We start from the raw sequence: 15,717 nt of genomic DNA, 5'->3' as shown, positions 1-15,717 counted from the left end.
TCTTCCCAACTGAATATTTTCGAAATCTCCTTCTAGGAGCATCTTCTGTTCTTCCTCCTTCCATTTTCTTTACTATAGGCCCCAGTAAGCATAAGATCTGTGCTTTGGGGCTAGGGTTAAACACAGTGGTGGCTCTAAAATCCAGTCTGTCCTGAAAGCTTTCATCTTTCTCCAGGAGGAATAAGAGAAATAAACATACATTTTTATCCATTTAAAAGATATCTCCTTTATTTGAGAGTGTCTCTCCTATACGTTTGGTGTTAAGATGTATTTTTTGTGGATCAATGTTGACCATAAGTTAGAAAATAATAGTTGTTTTTTAGTGTGGATTTATTGTCCTTACTTGGCAAAATAAAAAGCTGGCAATTCTTTGTGCGTCTTTAAAAAGATTTAAGTAAAAATTTACCGGTTACAAATTCCAAAAGTCTGGAAATCAACTACCTTTCTTGCCTGGCTGAGGTAGGGTCTCTTTCTTTTTTTTTTTTTTATTATTTTTTTAAAATTTTGTTTTTCAACGTTTATTTATTTTTGGGACAGAGAGAGACAGAGCATGAACGGGGGAGGGGCAGAGAGAGAGGGAGACAGAATCTGAAACAGGTTCCAGGCTCTGAGCTGTCAACCCAGAGCCCGACGCGGGGCTCGAACTCACGGACCGCGAGATCGTGACCTGGCTGAAGTCGGACGCTTAACCGACTGCACCACCCAGGCGCCCCAGGTAGGGCCTCTTTCTTAAAGGCCAGATGAATTCATTGACATAGGGCTGGAGGCTTTTGTCTTCGCATTTCAAAGACTTGTAGGTACCGGTCTGCGCTTCACTGACGTTTCCACTCTCCTGTTCCGCAAGATGTTAATCGCCCATTAAGTCCCTGATGTGAGACATTGAATCTCTGGCCCTTTAAATGGGGGCGTGGTGTAGGGGGGCGGACCGCCCAGGAGTGACAAGAGTGCGGGGAAGAAAGCGGAAGCGTGGCCATCAGTGGTGTAGACTGCGCATGCGTGAGGCTGGAGCCAGGGGGCGGGGTCACGTGGGCCGCGGGTCCTGGGCTGGAATGGCCGCGAGCTCAGGTAAAGAATCTCCTGGGAGCGGGCCAGCGGGGTGGGGACTGTAGTGAGGGGCTGTCCCCCGGGCGGGAGGAGAATGCGCCGGGTTTCTGAGCCTCGGCCCTTTCCCCCGCGCGGTGGCGCGGCCCTGGAGTGACTGACGGAGCAGCCCCAGGCTGACTAACTGGACTGGGGCCCACGAGCTCGGCAGGGTTGACACTGGGGTGGAGGGGCGTGTCCGGCGTTTGGCCTAGAATTGGCTTAGGCGGTTTACACTTGTTCCTAACAAATGTGAGGCCGAGGGTCAGGTGCACCCGCTTCTCCTGATTGTGAGACTAGGCGGCGGGTGATCACCCTCCCCCGGATGAAACAGATGTGCAATCCGCCTTTCAGGCCCCTGGTACAGGTGTAGGCTACTTTGTCTCTTGAAGGTCGGGACAAGTGCGCTCCCCAAGTGTGGGGCCAAGGCTTAGATGAGGTGTCCACCTCTTAGGATTGATGTGCACCCTGTGAGGCTGGTTCCAGTTTGTCTCTGCCTGCAAGTGTGCTCCAGAGTGAGGGCAGCAGGAGGACAGGTGGGTCTGTAAAGTTTGAGGCCACTCCTGTGTCCTGTTGTGTTCTCCCAAGTGTGGTATCTGGGGAAAGAGGGAAACAGAGCTGCCTCAAATGTTTGGGTGTGCTTCAAAGGGAGGGTAGGGTGTGATGAAGTAGGGTCAGCTAGGGAGGTTCCATGGCCGTGGGTTGTCAGGAAGAGCTGGGAACCTTCTTCAACTAGGCATGCCTCTTCCATAACCTCCTAATATTAGACTCATACTAGACATGGACAGAAAGGCTTGTGTCCTCTGCATGCCCACCGTCTACCACACTCTTCCCTCCCCCCTATAAAAAGAAAACACAAGCAAAACAATCATGGAGGTTGACTTGTGGCACCACCTCTCCTTCAGATGTCTGTGATTGAGAGGTAGTTAATTACATGTCAGGTGTGTGTGTGTTTGAAGTCTAATACAAATGGGGATGGAGAATCTACATGTTTGTGGAAGACATGGGTTTGCTTATGGTTAACTTTAAGGAGAAAGTAAATGGATATTGAATCCTCTGTCAACAGGTGACCTGTTCCATAGAAAGCATAATAAAAGATAAGTGGGGTGGGGTGGGGGAATTCTGGTTGAACTATTGGGCTTCATATGTTAAAGAGACATGTGAAAAAATTCTAGAGTGCTAAGATAATAGTATGTTGATTATCCTTTATATATTTTCTTTGCACCTGGACCAGCATCAGCAGATGGATGTTTTTTGTCTTCGGAATATTGAGGCTTCTTGGCACTTTATAACTGTTTGTCACTCTTTTATGGAGATGTCAACCATTGTGATACCAAATGTCAGTTATGTAGGTGAATTAAAAGTAAGGCGTTTTCAACTTAAGGAAGTATGTTTAACTTTCCATCTGTTTCTACTTTTCACAGCGGTTAGATAGTGTCTTGATTCACAGCGTCAGGTGTAATCTATATATAGATATAGACTCGAACTGTTCGAGTCTTAATTGAATCTTGAATTAATGTTTTAATTATCTTCATTTCTGTGTCACAGCCCCTGTGTTAACATCTTCCCAGAACAAAGAGAAAACTCCTACCTTCAGTATTTACAGATTCCAGGGAAGGATAGTGATTGGCTGAACGGGTACCAGAATGTCATGTCCTACTCTTCTGGCTAGGTTGGAGTGTAGGACGAGCAGTTTTCCAAAGGAAAGATGTTGAAGGGATGTTTTAACCATAATCAAATTTGTTTTTCTTCTGTGGTTCAGTAAGAAGTTTCCTTTTGCTCTTAAAAAAAAAAATCTCTTGTGACTCCACATCCTTCTCGACCCCCTAACCAAGAGAAATTGAGATGACAATTAATTGGGAGCTAATTAAGATGAGTGGGAAGGCTACCATCTACTCAGCCTACAACTGAATGGAATCCTATCTTCTGTGCATTTAACTGAAAAGAATTCACTCGTACCAATTTAGGGAAGAAGAAAGGGGAATATATTTCAGTCTACACAAAGCCCATGTACTTCTTAGGAGAAGTTCTCTAAGGGTGGGGTGGGTCTTTGAAGAGTAATTCTTATAATACTAAGGGCCTACTGGAAGCTGGAAAGAAGTGATTTTTTTTCCTGTCTCATTTCACTTATCACCTCTGTACACATTGATATAAAATTGATGAATAATATTAGGATTTATGCATAATATAGATGTTTGTAGACATGGATCTTACCATTATTTTGTATATTATGATAGGGGTTAGTTTTTTCTTTTTTATTTATTTTTTTTAAAGCTTTTCATTTTTTTTTTTTTAACGTTTATTTATTTTTGAGACAGAGAGAGACAGAGCATGAACGGGGGAGGGTCAGAGAGAGAGGGAGACACAGAATCTGAAACAAGCTCCAGGCTCTGAGCTGTCAGCACAGAGCCTGACGTGGAGCTCGAACTCACAGACCGTGAGATCATGACCTGAGCAGAAGTCAGATGCTTAACTGACTGAGCCACCCAGGCGCCCCAGTTTTTTCTTTTTTAGAATGTGGCACCCTGAAGGTTGTGCCTGATGGTTCATAGCAGTAACTTAGCACCATGCTCAGACAGAGCGTGAGCAGGGGAGGGGCAGAGAGAGAGGGAGACACAGAATCTGAAGCAGGCTCCAGGCTCCGAATTGTTAGCACAGAACCTGATGTGGGGCTCGAACTCACAAACTGTAAGATCATGACCTGAGCCGAAGCCGGACGCTTAACCGACTGAGCCACCCAGGTGCCCCCCTCACTTTTATTTTTAACATTTGTTGTTCTATATGTATTTCCTAAGTTTTAAATAACCACTCTTCTCAGCCATTTACCAAGAGAAGAGAAAGGGAAACAGGTTTGGGCTTTTTCATAGTGGCTGCTCTGAGCATTGTGGGCTTAAATGTGCCTATTCTTGGAAAGAAACTTGAGCCAAATATGCATCTCATCTGAGTGTATAGTAGCATTGTGTCTAACAGAGGGTCTGTTTCTGAAGTCCATGAGTAAGGTGAAACTTGAGTACTCCTGAAAAATACCTGGGAGGGAGTCTCCCAGGTTGGAGACCTGTCTCTCAGGAAGTGCAACGCAGCCAGTTTTTCCTCCATGTTGGAACAGCATGCTATTTGTTATTTTGGGCACAGATGAAATGGATCACTTATGTACAAGGCATTCAAGAACTGAGACCAAAAGGGCAGCAGATATCCATCTCCTGTCGCGTGCTCACCCTGAAGTGTATAGTATTGGGTGGAATGGTGTGCAGAGTCCCCATGTATTTGTGAATCTTTTTTTTCTTTCTCTTTGCTGAAGATAATAGTTGAATTCCTGTAAACAGAATGGACATAGGATGCATCTCCATTGTTTTCATCTTGGTTTTGTAGTCTGAGTTAATGTAAAAGAACACAAAACATATGAAATTGTGGAGTTTGTGTCATGTTATACATGAACTAAATGATCATTTTTTAAAAAACACTGTTATGGATTTTTAAAAATCTCACCTAGATGCAAAGAATGGAACTTGCAAGGTGGGAGGCTTTGGGGGTAGAATGACTAACCATATCTTATTTTGAATGACCAGAACTGCTGTTTGGGGCTGTAGAAGCCAGTGAGTGATGCAGTGTTGCTTGGCTGCTTATTGGCCGGAGGGGGTGGGGGGGTGGGGGGGGTAGGGATTGAGGAGAGGAAGGAAGGATTGATGGGTTGATTAGCATTGGGAATACATTGGTGAGCAAGGTAGATCTGGTCTTTGCTCTCCTGGAACCTGAGGGAAGGGAATCACGGTTCAGACACTGAAACAATGATTGCAATGTGACAAGTTTAGTGAAAGAGGAGAACAATGTTATAGGTGCATATTAACAGGGAACCTGGTTTAGTTGAGCAGGACAAAAAAAGTCTTTTTGAGGAAGCAACGTTTTAGCTGATATCTGAGGGATGAATATGATCAACAGTAGTTGACAAGCCTGATTACAGAAAGGTAGAGCTCAATTATAACTTGGCTTACTATGGCACAGATTCCTATAGGCTGTGAGTCAAATAACAATTATAGGTAATAAAACTGATACATTTAATTTGCAACACAGGTGTTAGTCCTGTCTTCCAATTCTTGTGTTAATCAGCAAATATTTATTGAATGTCTACATAGCTATGTAACTCAGTGAGCCTACTGATGTGGAGTATACAAAGAAGCCTGGCTTCATTTCTGTTGGGGACAAAAGACATAGTCACATGGTAAGTTAATGAATCAATATGAGGAAAGTGCCAAGGCACTGTTGTAAAGAAGACATGGATTCTGGATTCAGAGGTTGCTTAGGGAAGGGAGGAAAGAAGGAACTTAGATAAATGGAGAGGAAAAGGAAAGGGCAGGTGAACTAGCACGAGCAGACATGGAGGAAGAGGGGAAGCTCTTCTTGAAGGACTCTGAATACAAGTTACCTTTTGTTGTAAAGGAAGGTAGGGTCAGCTCATGTGATATCTGGAATCCTAGGCTTAGATTTTGGAATTTCATACGGTAGGCATTGGGGAGCTGTTCAGAATGAGTCCATTTACTAGAGAAAGAGCACAGAAAACAAATAGAAGTTAATCCTCTATTGTATTTTTCTTCACAAACAAACCACAAGAAGACAAAGCAAAACAAAGCCATGGAAGAAGAGAAATACTTAGATTGGGAAAGCTGGAAACAAAGTTGGAATGTAAAATTGTTTCCATACCATGATTTCGTGATACCGTTCTGGGGCTACAGTAAGTTATAAAAAGAAAACAGAACTTGATTCGATTTCATCATAATGTGAAAAGTGTCTCATATGACACTTTTAGGAGGAAAGGAATGTCAGTGAATTAAATAGGATCCTGGAATTTGAAAACAGTTGGGAAGGTCTGCCGAGGTGAAAACAAAACTGTGACAACAAAAAAAAAAACTGGTCAAAGAGTTTCATAGTCACCCTGCCTAATATAGGTTACATTCTAGAGTTCTTACTCAGTTAACCAGGGTTGAAATGGGGTCATTGCTGTTTATATGATACATATATTTATTTTTAAATGATCCTTGAATCTATTATTACTTGGTAGGGAATAACCTTATTAGTTAAGAGGGAATAGCCTTGAGAACTGTCAAGATGTCAGATAATCTTAAATCAGAACTATTAAAATGTTAGTTTATCAGGACTCAGAAGATGACAGCATACTGGGTAATCATGATTTTATGATATTTCCTGTCAGAGTAATGTGACTTCATTCTGGGGGAGACTAAGAAACAATTGATTTTACCTATTGTGTTGTCTGCAGGTACTGTCTGACTTGGCATCTCCTTAAGAGCTATAGAAACACTAGATAGCAGGATGGTTGGGTGGAAAGCTAGTTGTAGAATTTAGTCTTGAAAGGAAATTATCAGTAGTACTGGAATATCACTTAAGTGATATCTGTAGGCAGTGTCTGCATCATGTGTAATAGGAAGCATCGTATATTAAGCATTTTATCATTGGTCTGCATATTGGAATGAAGAGCTTTCTCAATAAATATTTGGGCACACAAACTCATGAGGGAGGGATTAGTATTTCAGAATATTGGCAATGTGACCAGAAACAAAATAGTTGAAGTTTGATAGTATTCATTTCTTTCTTTCTTTTTTCTTTTTATTAAAAAAAATTTTTTTTTTTTAGTGTTTATTTATTCTTGAGACAGAGACAGAGTGTGAACAGGAGAGGGGCAGAGAGAGAGGGAGACACAGAATCTGAAACAGGCTCCAGGCTCTGAGCTGTCAGCACAGAGCCCGACACGGGGTTCGAACCCACGAACTGTGAGATCATGACCTGAGTCGAAGTGGGACGCTTAACCGACTGAGCCACCCAGGCGCCCCTCTTTTGTTTAATTTTTAAATGTTTATTTAATTTTGAGAGAGAGAGAGAGACAGAGCAGGAGTGGGGGAAGAGCAGAGAGAGAGGGAGATACAGAATCAGAAGCAGGCTCCAGGCTCTGAACTGTCAGCACAGAGCCCGATGCAGGGCTTGAACCCATAAACTGTGAGATCATGACCTGAACCGAAGTCAGCTGCGTATCCAACTGAGCCACCCAGGCACCTGGATAGTGTATTCATTTCTTATTCCTGCTGTAACAAATTACCCCAAATGTAGCTTAAAACACAGATTTATCATTTTACAGTTCTTTAGTTCACAAGAGCAGCACTGCTCTTACTAGGCCAAGATCAAGCTGTGCAGGGCTGGGGTCCTTCTAGAGGCTCTGGGAGAGAATCCATTTCTGCCTTCTGCAGCTTCTAGAGACCGCCTAAATTCTTTGACTGCTGGCATCCTCCCTCCTCCTTCAAAGCCTGCAACACAACGTCTCTGTGACCCTGCTTTTATTGTCTTATCTCTTTCTCTGACACACTCTTCTGCCTCCCTCTTCCACTTTTTAAGACCCTTATTGAGCCAACATGGCTCATCCTGGATAATCTCCCCAAGTCAAGATCTTCATTTTATCACCTCTGTGAAGTTCCTTTGGACATTTAAGGCCATTTAAGGTAACAAGCTGGAGATCAGGACAGACATCACTGGGTATTTTACTTACCGCAGGTAGATTCAAGCACAGCTCAATTTCTAAAAAATTGGACTCCTTTTTTAAAGAAAATCTGAGCATGGTGACCTTTTGTTTCCTAGGTCTATTTGGGTTGCATAAATTTGCTCACTAACATAAAAGTGTAATTGCTGGTAACTGATAAAAGAGGAAGTTGATGTAAAAGCACAGATTTATTGATTTATTGATTTATTGATTTATTGATTTATTTGAGAGAGAGAGAGAGCGCCTGCAAGTGAGTGTGAGCTGGGGAGAGGGGCAGAGGGAGAGAGAGAGAATCCCAAGCAGGCTCTACACTCTACACAGCCTGATGTGGGGCTTAATCCTAGGACTCTGAGATCATGACCTGAGCTGAAATCACGAGTCGGATACTCAACCAACTGAGCCACCTAGACACCCCTAAAAGCACAATTTTAGAATGAATTAGTAGTATATGACAATTATAATAATTAAACGTTTTTCCTGAAGGGTCTCTGATGCTTTACTGGGGGCTGTACTAGTATTAGATAAAACCCTTAACGTTAAGCTCATAAAGAAACTTCTGAGAGCAGAAGTAAGTGTACTCTTCCAGTAAGGTATCCTTATGATAAGCTTAACACTGGCCAGACTGTTACAGAAGTACTGGATATTGTTTCAGGATGTTTAGCTCTGGAAGAATTTGGAAATCTTGAGGAAATTTTAAATGATAATAGCTAGTATTTCTTGAAAACCTATTCTGTGTCCAGGCATTATTCTAAATGCTTTATAGTCATAATCTAATATATTCCTCACAGTAGTTCTGCAAAATAGGTAGCTGCATTCCTAAAAGTCAGGACTCTCCATTGTGAGTTAAAAAAAAAAAAAAAAAAAAAAAAAAAAAAAAAAAAAAAGAGTTGGGAGAGTATGCTGGCTTATAGAGCCAAACCACCAGAAGACTGTGGCTAGAGCGAACATCATACAAGACTGGAATAAGGGGGCCTGAGTGGTATCAGGACACCCCTTCCTCATCTTCTCTGGTTCTTTTTGTAGGTTGATTTTATTGTTAGAGAATCTGTTTCTAGGATGTAAATTGAGTCCATAGTGGTGGATCTCCAGTGGCATTTATAGTATGTGTTTAGTTGATACGTATTGAATAAATGACCCCCTTTTCTGCAGAACAGGGTGGGGTGTAGGGTGGGGGTGCTGCTCAGCCTTACTATTCATTGTTTAGAACACAGTGGAAGCAGATTTTCCTCACCGGTTCCATTTTAATGAATCTCCCTGAAGCACTCTGGCTACATTATGCAGTCTCTGTTACTAGGGGAGTTTTGATTGGCAGCCTCCACAAGAACCACATGGTTTGAAGGAGCCCTTCCTCCAACAAGAGGTGCTGTTATGGGCAAAACATATATGGCCACAATATTTCATCTTCCAAGATATAGAAATAGAGTGGCTCAGAAAGGGTAGACAAATTAGCCAGGGTCACAGATTGGAGCTGGTAAAGCCCAAAGTCAAACCTGATTTTAATGGACTGTTTGGCTTATGTTCTTTCCACTTTGCCAGCATATCACAATAATAGGAACTTGGTGAAGTGAAGGTTGAAAGTGGAGTAGAGTAGCATGGCAAGATGGTACTCTTTGTTTAAGGGATGATCACTTGAAACTTCTTGAATGTTGTATTGGTGTTCATAGATGCTGAGCTGCCCTGAGAACCTCTTAACTAATACCAGATAGGAGATATAAAAAAAGAGCCAGAAAAAAAATTGTTTTCCTTTGTGAGTTGTTTTAGAAAGACGAATGTGAAGAGTGAAATATTTTAGGTTATTAAATCATTTAAATAAAAGTGTTTTTTTTTGGGGGGGGCTATTGTGGTCTTTTCCATTCTTTTTTTTAATGTGTAAGGATAAAACTTAATAACTGTCCTCAGGAATCACTGAATGTGTATTAGATTGTGCATGTTTGCGAACATTCCTTGACTAATTGTAATCATTTTTCCTAAGTGGAGCAAATACGAGAGAGCTTTATTAACAAGGAATTTGTCATGAGTCAATTCAGTGCTCTTCGAAGAAAGTCATATTATTGTTAATATTGCTTCTGCCCTTGGCTCATTGCAAAAGGGGAAATATGTTTAGTACCTGAGGTTGGAAAGCTACTTTCAAATGTTGCCAGATACAGAGTGCCCTCACTTATGTCTTCTAGGAATGTATTTGATATCATGTGTTTGTAGAACAGAGCTTTAGTCTATCTTCTGTAACATGTGAAAGAAATTAGTCTGTATTTGGTAATATACCAAATGTACTAGCAAGAAAAATTGGTTTCAGCTCTTGAAAAATCTGTCTTCATGAGTCTACATGTCTTACATATAGTAGTTACTCGTTTCTTTTAATCTGATAAAAATGAAACTTGGAACAAAGTGAAATTCATCATCAGTACTAAAAAACAATGAGCCTAGTTGGATAAAATTGTCAGTGAATTTTAGGCATTAAAAAAAACAATAACAGCAACTAATTTTCAACTGTATTTTATTTTTTTAAAAAGCTTATTTATTGGGGTACCTGGGTGGCTCAGTTGGTTAAGCCAACTGTTGACGGATGCCAACAACAAAACTGATGTGTATGCTTTTCTCCAGGGGAACTGGAGTTTTTTGGGGTTTAGGAGTGTAAGGTGGGGGGGGGGGGCGGTTAATTGCAGTTCTTGGCACCAATTTACCCTTATTCTCTTAAAACATAAATCTGTTTGGTCCCAAGTCTAGTGGCTGAACTTATCCCAAGTCTATCACTGTCACCAGACTTAATGACTTTGGGTGGTGGACCCCTTCCCAGACTCTGTAGTGAGATATGTCTCCTCTGTGCTTCCATAGAAGCTCTTTCCCAGTATCATACCTCAAACCGTAGGATTGATTTCTCTTTCCTTCACAGTCAGGTGATTGAATGAAGAATCCATTTCCACACAAGTCTAACCAAGTATGTCTTTGAAATGTCCAATTGATGAAATCTAAATGATGTATATTTTTTCTTTTTAAAAAGAGATCAGATCATTCAGGTCATCATGATCTAAGGCCAAAAATCAAAACAAAACAAACAAAAACTTGCTTGGATTGACTGAACTACAATTATTATAAGTAAATATGGAAAACGAACCAGACCATGAAAATGTGGAACAGAGCCTTTGTGCCAAGACTACAGAAGAAGAACTGAATAAGTCTTTCAATCTTGAAGCTTCGCTTTCAAAATTTTCTTACATAGATCTGGACAAGGAACTGGAGTTCAAAAATGATCTGGTAAAAATTCAACTTTTGTCAAATGATGTTATTTAACCAGAACGTTGGTTAGAGTTAGAACCTAAAGACTTTTTATCATTTTCACATGAATTAGTAGAAGTCTATGAACAGGTTTATGAGATCATATCAGTCTTCATTTGTGTACATTTACCATTTATGAAACACTTTTAATATATGTTCTCATTCGAGCTTCACACACTCTGATAAGCCACTTCATAGAGGAAGAAACTGAAATACAGCTGACCATGTTAACTAGATGCTCAAGGTCACAGAGCTAGTGGTAGGTTTAGAAATCTTATGAAGTGACTTTCCTCCCATCGATTTGATATTAATAAGTTTTTGTGACCAGGAGAATATTTAATGGCAATTTGTTTGACCTAATCATTTCTCACCATAATTTATGAAATAACTAAGAAATGCAATGTCAGACCTTTGTATATTGCTTATGATGTTGTACATTGCTCTGTATATTGCTTTTTACACTTAGAAAATTGGGGCTTGTCGTAAGACATGCTGTTTTATACTATTTAAGAATGCAGATGCCTGAATCCTTGAACAGAAGCTTTCTGGAAAGGGCTGTCAGGATGTTGCAGTTACTGCATATTTGTTTTTAATAACCACTGAATATGTGGATAGGAGAGGAAACAATTCTGTAGTCTTTTGACCTTATTAACGTGGACTATTGGGTTGGTGCTCTGCGTGATCAGTTTGTTGGTATGTTTATCTCTTTAATTGGTAATGGTTCTAATAAATTAAAGCACTCCCACAATTCTAAGAGGGAGAGCAGCATTATATGAGCATTAGTTTCTTTTCTCTATTTAGATTGATGACAAGGAATTTGATATTCCTCAAGTTGATACGCCTCCAACACTGGAAAGCATACTCAATGAGGTAAGTATGTATTAATGATCATTGTCATTTTATGGAATTGATTTTAATGCTTTTGGATTAATTATAGTGTATGTATCTAGATCTGCACTGTCCAGTATGGGAGCCACTAGTCACATGGAGCAATTTAGATTTAAATTAATTATAGTTCAATAAAAATGAAAAATTCAATCTCTCAGTTGTGCAAGGTGTATTTTAGGTGCTCAGTTGCCCCATGTGGCTAGTGGCTACTAAGGTGGACAGAACAGATACAGAATATTTCCATTGTTGCAGAAAGTTCTGTTGGACAGTGCTCACCTAGATTATGAACTTGTCAAGGGCAGAAGCCGTGTCTTTTCATGCCTGTGCCAAGTACAATGCCTCATACTTGGTAGATTTGAAAAAATGTTTTATGAAGCAAGCTAAAATACTAAATTCGTGTCACTCTGGAGCTTTGTATAATGTTTCGATAATGTCCTCTCTATGAGTGATACTCAACCCATCCTCTGATAGTAAAGAGCAGCTGCAGCCTTGAAATGCACCTCATCACTCTTCTGTGTAAAGAAAACAAAACTTGCACAGTTTGTCTTATGGGTGCCATCTTTGTTAAAAAGTTGGTCAGAGTTTTGAAATGATGTTACTTTCTGAATTAGTGGATCATAAAGACTTTATAAAGGAGCTTGGTGGCAGTAACATGTTGGTGAAGTATGTGAGTTTTTATGTACCTTGTGTCTGCTGACAGTTCTTTAACTCTGTCTTCTTGATCTTTTAAAAACTTGCTTAAGACTCCTCTCGGAGGTTTTAGGTTCTAATGCAAGAAAGATTTTTTAAGTGTGTTAATCTACTTCAGATCCATAGTTTTCTAAAAGATAACGGTGCATAGGTTCCCCAAAAGAAATGCCCACTGATCCCATAGCTTTGAATAAGTTGAGTCTTGGTTTTTGTTACTTTTTTACCTATACTTTTGGGGTTATAGGCAACACTTTGTAGGATGTGAACTACTTTCTCTGTGAATTGTATCTTTTATTTTTCTTGTATGACTTTGATATCTATTTTTTGCATCAGTTTGATATTGCTGTTACTTTGAATATATTTTAACTTCAAAAATGTATGATCTGTGCTAAGACTTAAACATTTTAAATTTTGACAAGGCTTTGGTAAATGAAAGATTAACCAATTACAGTGATATTTATTGCTTTCTAATAGGAAATCTTTCATTTAGAGATGAAGAGTGTAATCTTAGTCATTTTTGTTAACATCTTAATCACATCCTCATTTCACTAAGTGTGAAATAAAAGTAATATTAGAACGTTGTGTATAAAGCCATATTTAATCATATTTGTGCACAAATGGTGAAGAAAATGCTCATGAATGAAACAGGTTCATAATGAAGAAAAACCATCTTTGCACAATTTACTTATCTATAAGTAACAGTAAGTACAGTCATTAGTGGCTTACTGAGAAGATAATACTGTTATCATCCTCAGTAGTAATTTGGGTGCCTCAGGTATTTGGGTCATAGTGTTACATGCCAGGATTATAAAATGTTGTATGACTGTCTCTGACTTTGGGAGAGACATAGGACTGCAATTTGGCTAGCCTTCACACCTCCAAGGAGCTAGGCAGGTGGATAAGTGAAAGTAAAAATAAAACTTAAGTTGTAGAACATTATGAAGACTACAGGGGGAGAAAGTATTAAAATGATTTTAGAAAAGGACAAAATGGAAAGGGCAAAAATGCAAAGTGTAAGTAAGCACTTGCTCCAGGATATGTGATATGTGGGTGTACATATTCAGTAATGTTCATTAATGTCAACCTGAAGAGAAGCTGGGAAGAAATGGGCATCCAAGATATGTTATAGGATGGAAAGTTAGAGATTATTGAGATACCCTAAATCTCAGAATTTAGGGTATGAAATAACGTTACTAGGCCTTGTCATTATTTGAAACTGTGCTACCTCTGAGGTTTTTAATTGTGAAATTCCATTCTTTCACCATAGCCGCCTGCCCACCTCCCCACCTCCCCACCTTTTTCTTCCGTTAAACCTATTCTTTGGCCTAATCAGGACCAAGTCTCTTCATCCTTCCTAGTCTTCCAGTCTGGGAAATTCCTGCTTCACTTCATTACTACTGTGCAGCCAGAAATTTATTTTGAACTTTTTATTGAAGTGTAACATATATATAGAAAAAGTGCACAAATTGTAAGTGTATAGTTTGGTGAATTTTCACAAATTGAATACCCTGTGCAGCTAGAATCCAGATGAAGAAATAAAACATCACTAACACCCCAGAACCTCTTCTTGTGCCCCTTGAGTACCGAAGCCGAGGATAATCACAGTTCTAACTTCTAGCATTGATCAGCTTGCCTGCTTTGAACTTCATATAAATGGAATTATACAGTATGTGCTTTTGTGTGTCTGATCTGTTTTCCTCCATATTTTATTAGATTCACTCATATTTTTGTATGTAATTATTCATTCCCATACATAAAACTATATTATGTGTATACCATTGTTCATTCTACTTTTGACGGGCATTTGTATAATATCTAATTTCTGGCTACTATGAAAATTTGCTGTGAATATTCTTATTCATGTCTTTAGGTATGTTTATACACACATATAGGGGCGCCTGGGTGGCTCAGTCGATTGAGCGGCCGACTTCGGCCCAGGTCATGATCTCGCGGTCCGTGAGTTCAAGCCCCGCGTCGGGCTCTGTGCTGACAGCTCAGAGCCTGGAGCCTGTTTCAGATTCTGTGTCTCCCTCTCTCTGGCCCTCCCCCATTCATGCTTTGTCTCTCTCTGTCTCAAAAATAAATAAACGCTAAAAAAAAAAAAAATTTATACACACATATATACACACACATTTCTGTTGGTTATATACTTAGGAATAGAATTTCTAGGTTGTCAGATACAGGTATGTTCAGCTTTAGTAGATATTGCCGCAGGTATTGTTTTTATGTTTATTTCTTTTTGAGAGAGAGAGAGAGAAAGAGAGAGAGAGAGAGAGAGAGAAAGTGGGGGAAGGGCAGAGAGAGAGAGACAGAGGATCTGAAGTGGCCTCTGTGCTGACAGCAGCGAGCCCAATGTGGGCCTCTAACTAACAAACTGTGAGGTCATGACCGGAGCCGAATTTGGACACTCAGCCCACTGAGCTGAGTGCCCCGCCTTAGGTTTTTTTAGAGTGGTTGGAATAATACATACTTCCAGCAGCAGTATATGAGAGTGCTGAATACCATAGCCTCATCAACTTTTGAATTTTCTCTTTTTCACTGTATCCATGTACAGTGGTATCACATCATTGTTTTAATCTGAATTTCTCTCTTTGAAGACTGATGAAATTGGGTATTTTGACATAGGTTTTGGGCTTTTGGATATCTCTTGTGAATTGCCTTTTCATGTCTTTTGCTCACTTTTTTTTTTTTTTTAAGCTTACAGGAGTTCTTTTTAAAGTTTTTTTTAAAGTTTGTTTATGTTGAGAGAGACAGGCAGCATGAGCAGGGGAGGGGAAGAGAGCGAAGGAAAGAGAGAGAATCCCAAGCAGGCTCTACCCTGCCAATGCAGAGCCTGATGTGGGGCTCGAACTCTTGAAACCGTAAACTCATGATCTGAGCTGAAACCAAGAGTCAGATGCTTAAACGACTGAGCCTCCCAGGCACCCTGTAGGAGTTCTTTACATGTGATGTATATAGGCCCTTTATTAGGTATATGTATTACAAATATCTTCTTCCATTCTGTGGGTTACTTTTTCACTCTTTTAATGGTTTCTTTTGATGAGCAGAATTTCTTAATGTAGTTCAGCTTATTTTGGTTTTCTGTTATGGTTAGTGTTTTTGTGTGTCTTGTTTTGAGAAAATTTTGAAAATTCTGAGGTCATGATGATACTATCTTGTTTTAATATCTTTATTGTTCTACCTTTTAAACTTTGGTCTGTGATTCATGTGGAATTTTTTGTGTGTGATGGTGTGAGGTATGAGCCAGC

The 15,717-nt window shown here is 39.9% G+C and overlaps 1 protein-coding gene across 16 annotated transcripts in view; it reads left to right on the top strand.

Moving 5' to 3' along the window:
• The first annotated feature begins 939 nt into the window (after nt 1-939).
• Nucleotides 940-15,717, top strand: part of VPS8 (VPS8 subunit of CORVET complex) — a 252,516-nt gene continuing 237,738 nt past the window's right edge. For 9 of the 16 annotated variants that reach the window (XM_011286041.3, XM_011286040.3, XM_045037179.1 and 6 more), the window contains exons 1-2: nt 10,617-10,870; nt 11,693-11,761. In XM_011286041.3, the coding sequence (XP_011284343.1) occupies nt 10,718-10,870; nt 11,693-11,761 (222 nt within the window). In that variant the 5' untranslated portion in view covers nt 10,617-10,717. Of the gene's footprint in view, nt 1,066-1,592; nt 1,617-10,616; nt 10,871-11,692; nt 11,762-15,717 lie in introns of those variants that run through there. The other 7 variants (XM_045037181.1, XM_045037177.1, XM_045037185.1 and 4 more) reach the window with 3 other exon arrangements.

Source organism: Felis catus, chromosome C2, assembly GCF_018350175.1.
Source record: "Felis catus isolate Fca126 chromosome C2, F.catus_Fca126_mat1.0, whole genome shotgun sequence".
NCBI lineage: Eukaryota > Metazoa > Chordata > Mammalia > Carnivora > Felidae > Felis > Felis catus.
Note: the sequence above shows the minus strand (reverse complement) of the source record. Positions and strands in the feature narration are given on the sequence as shown.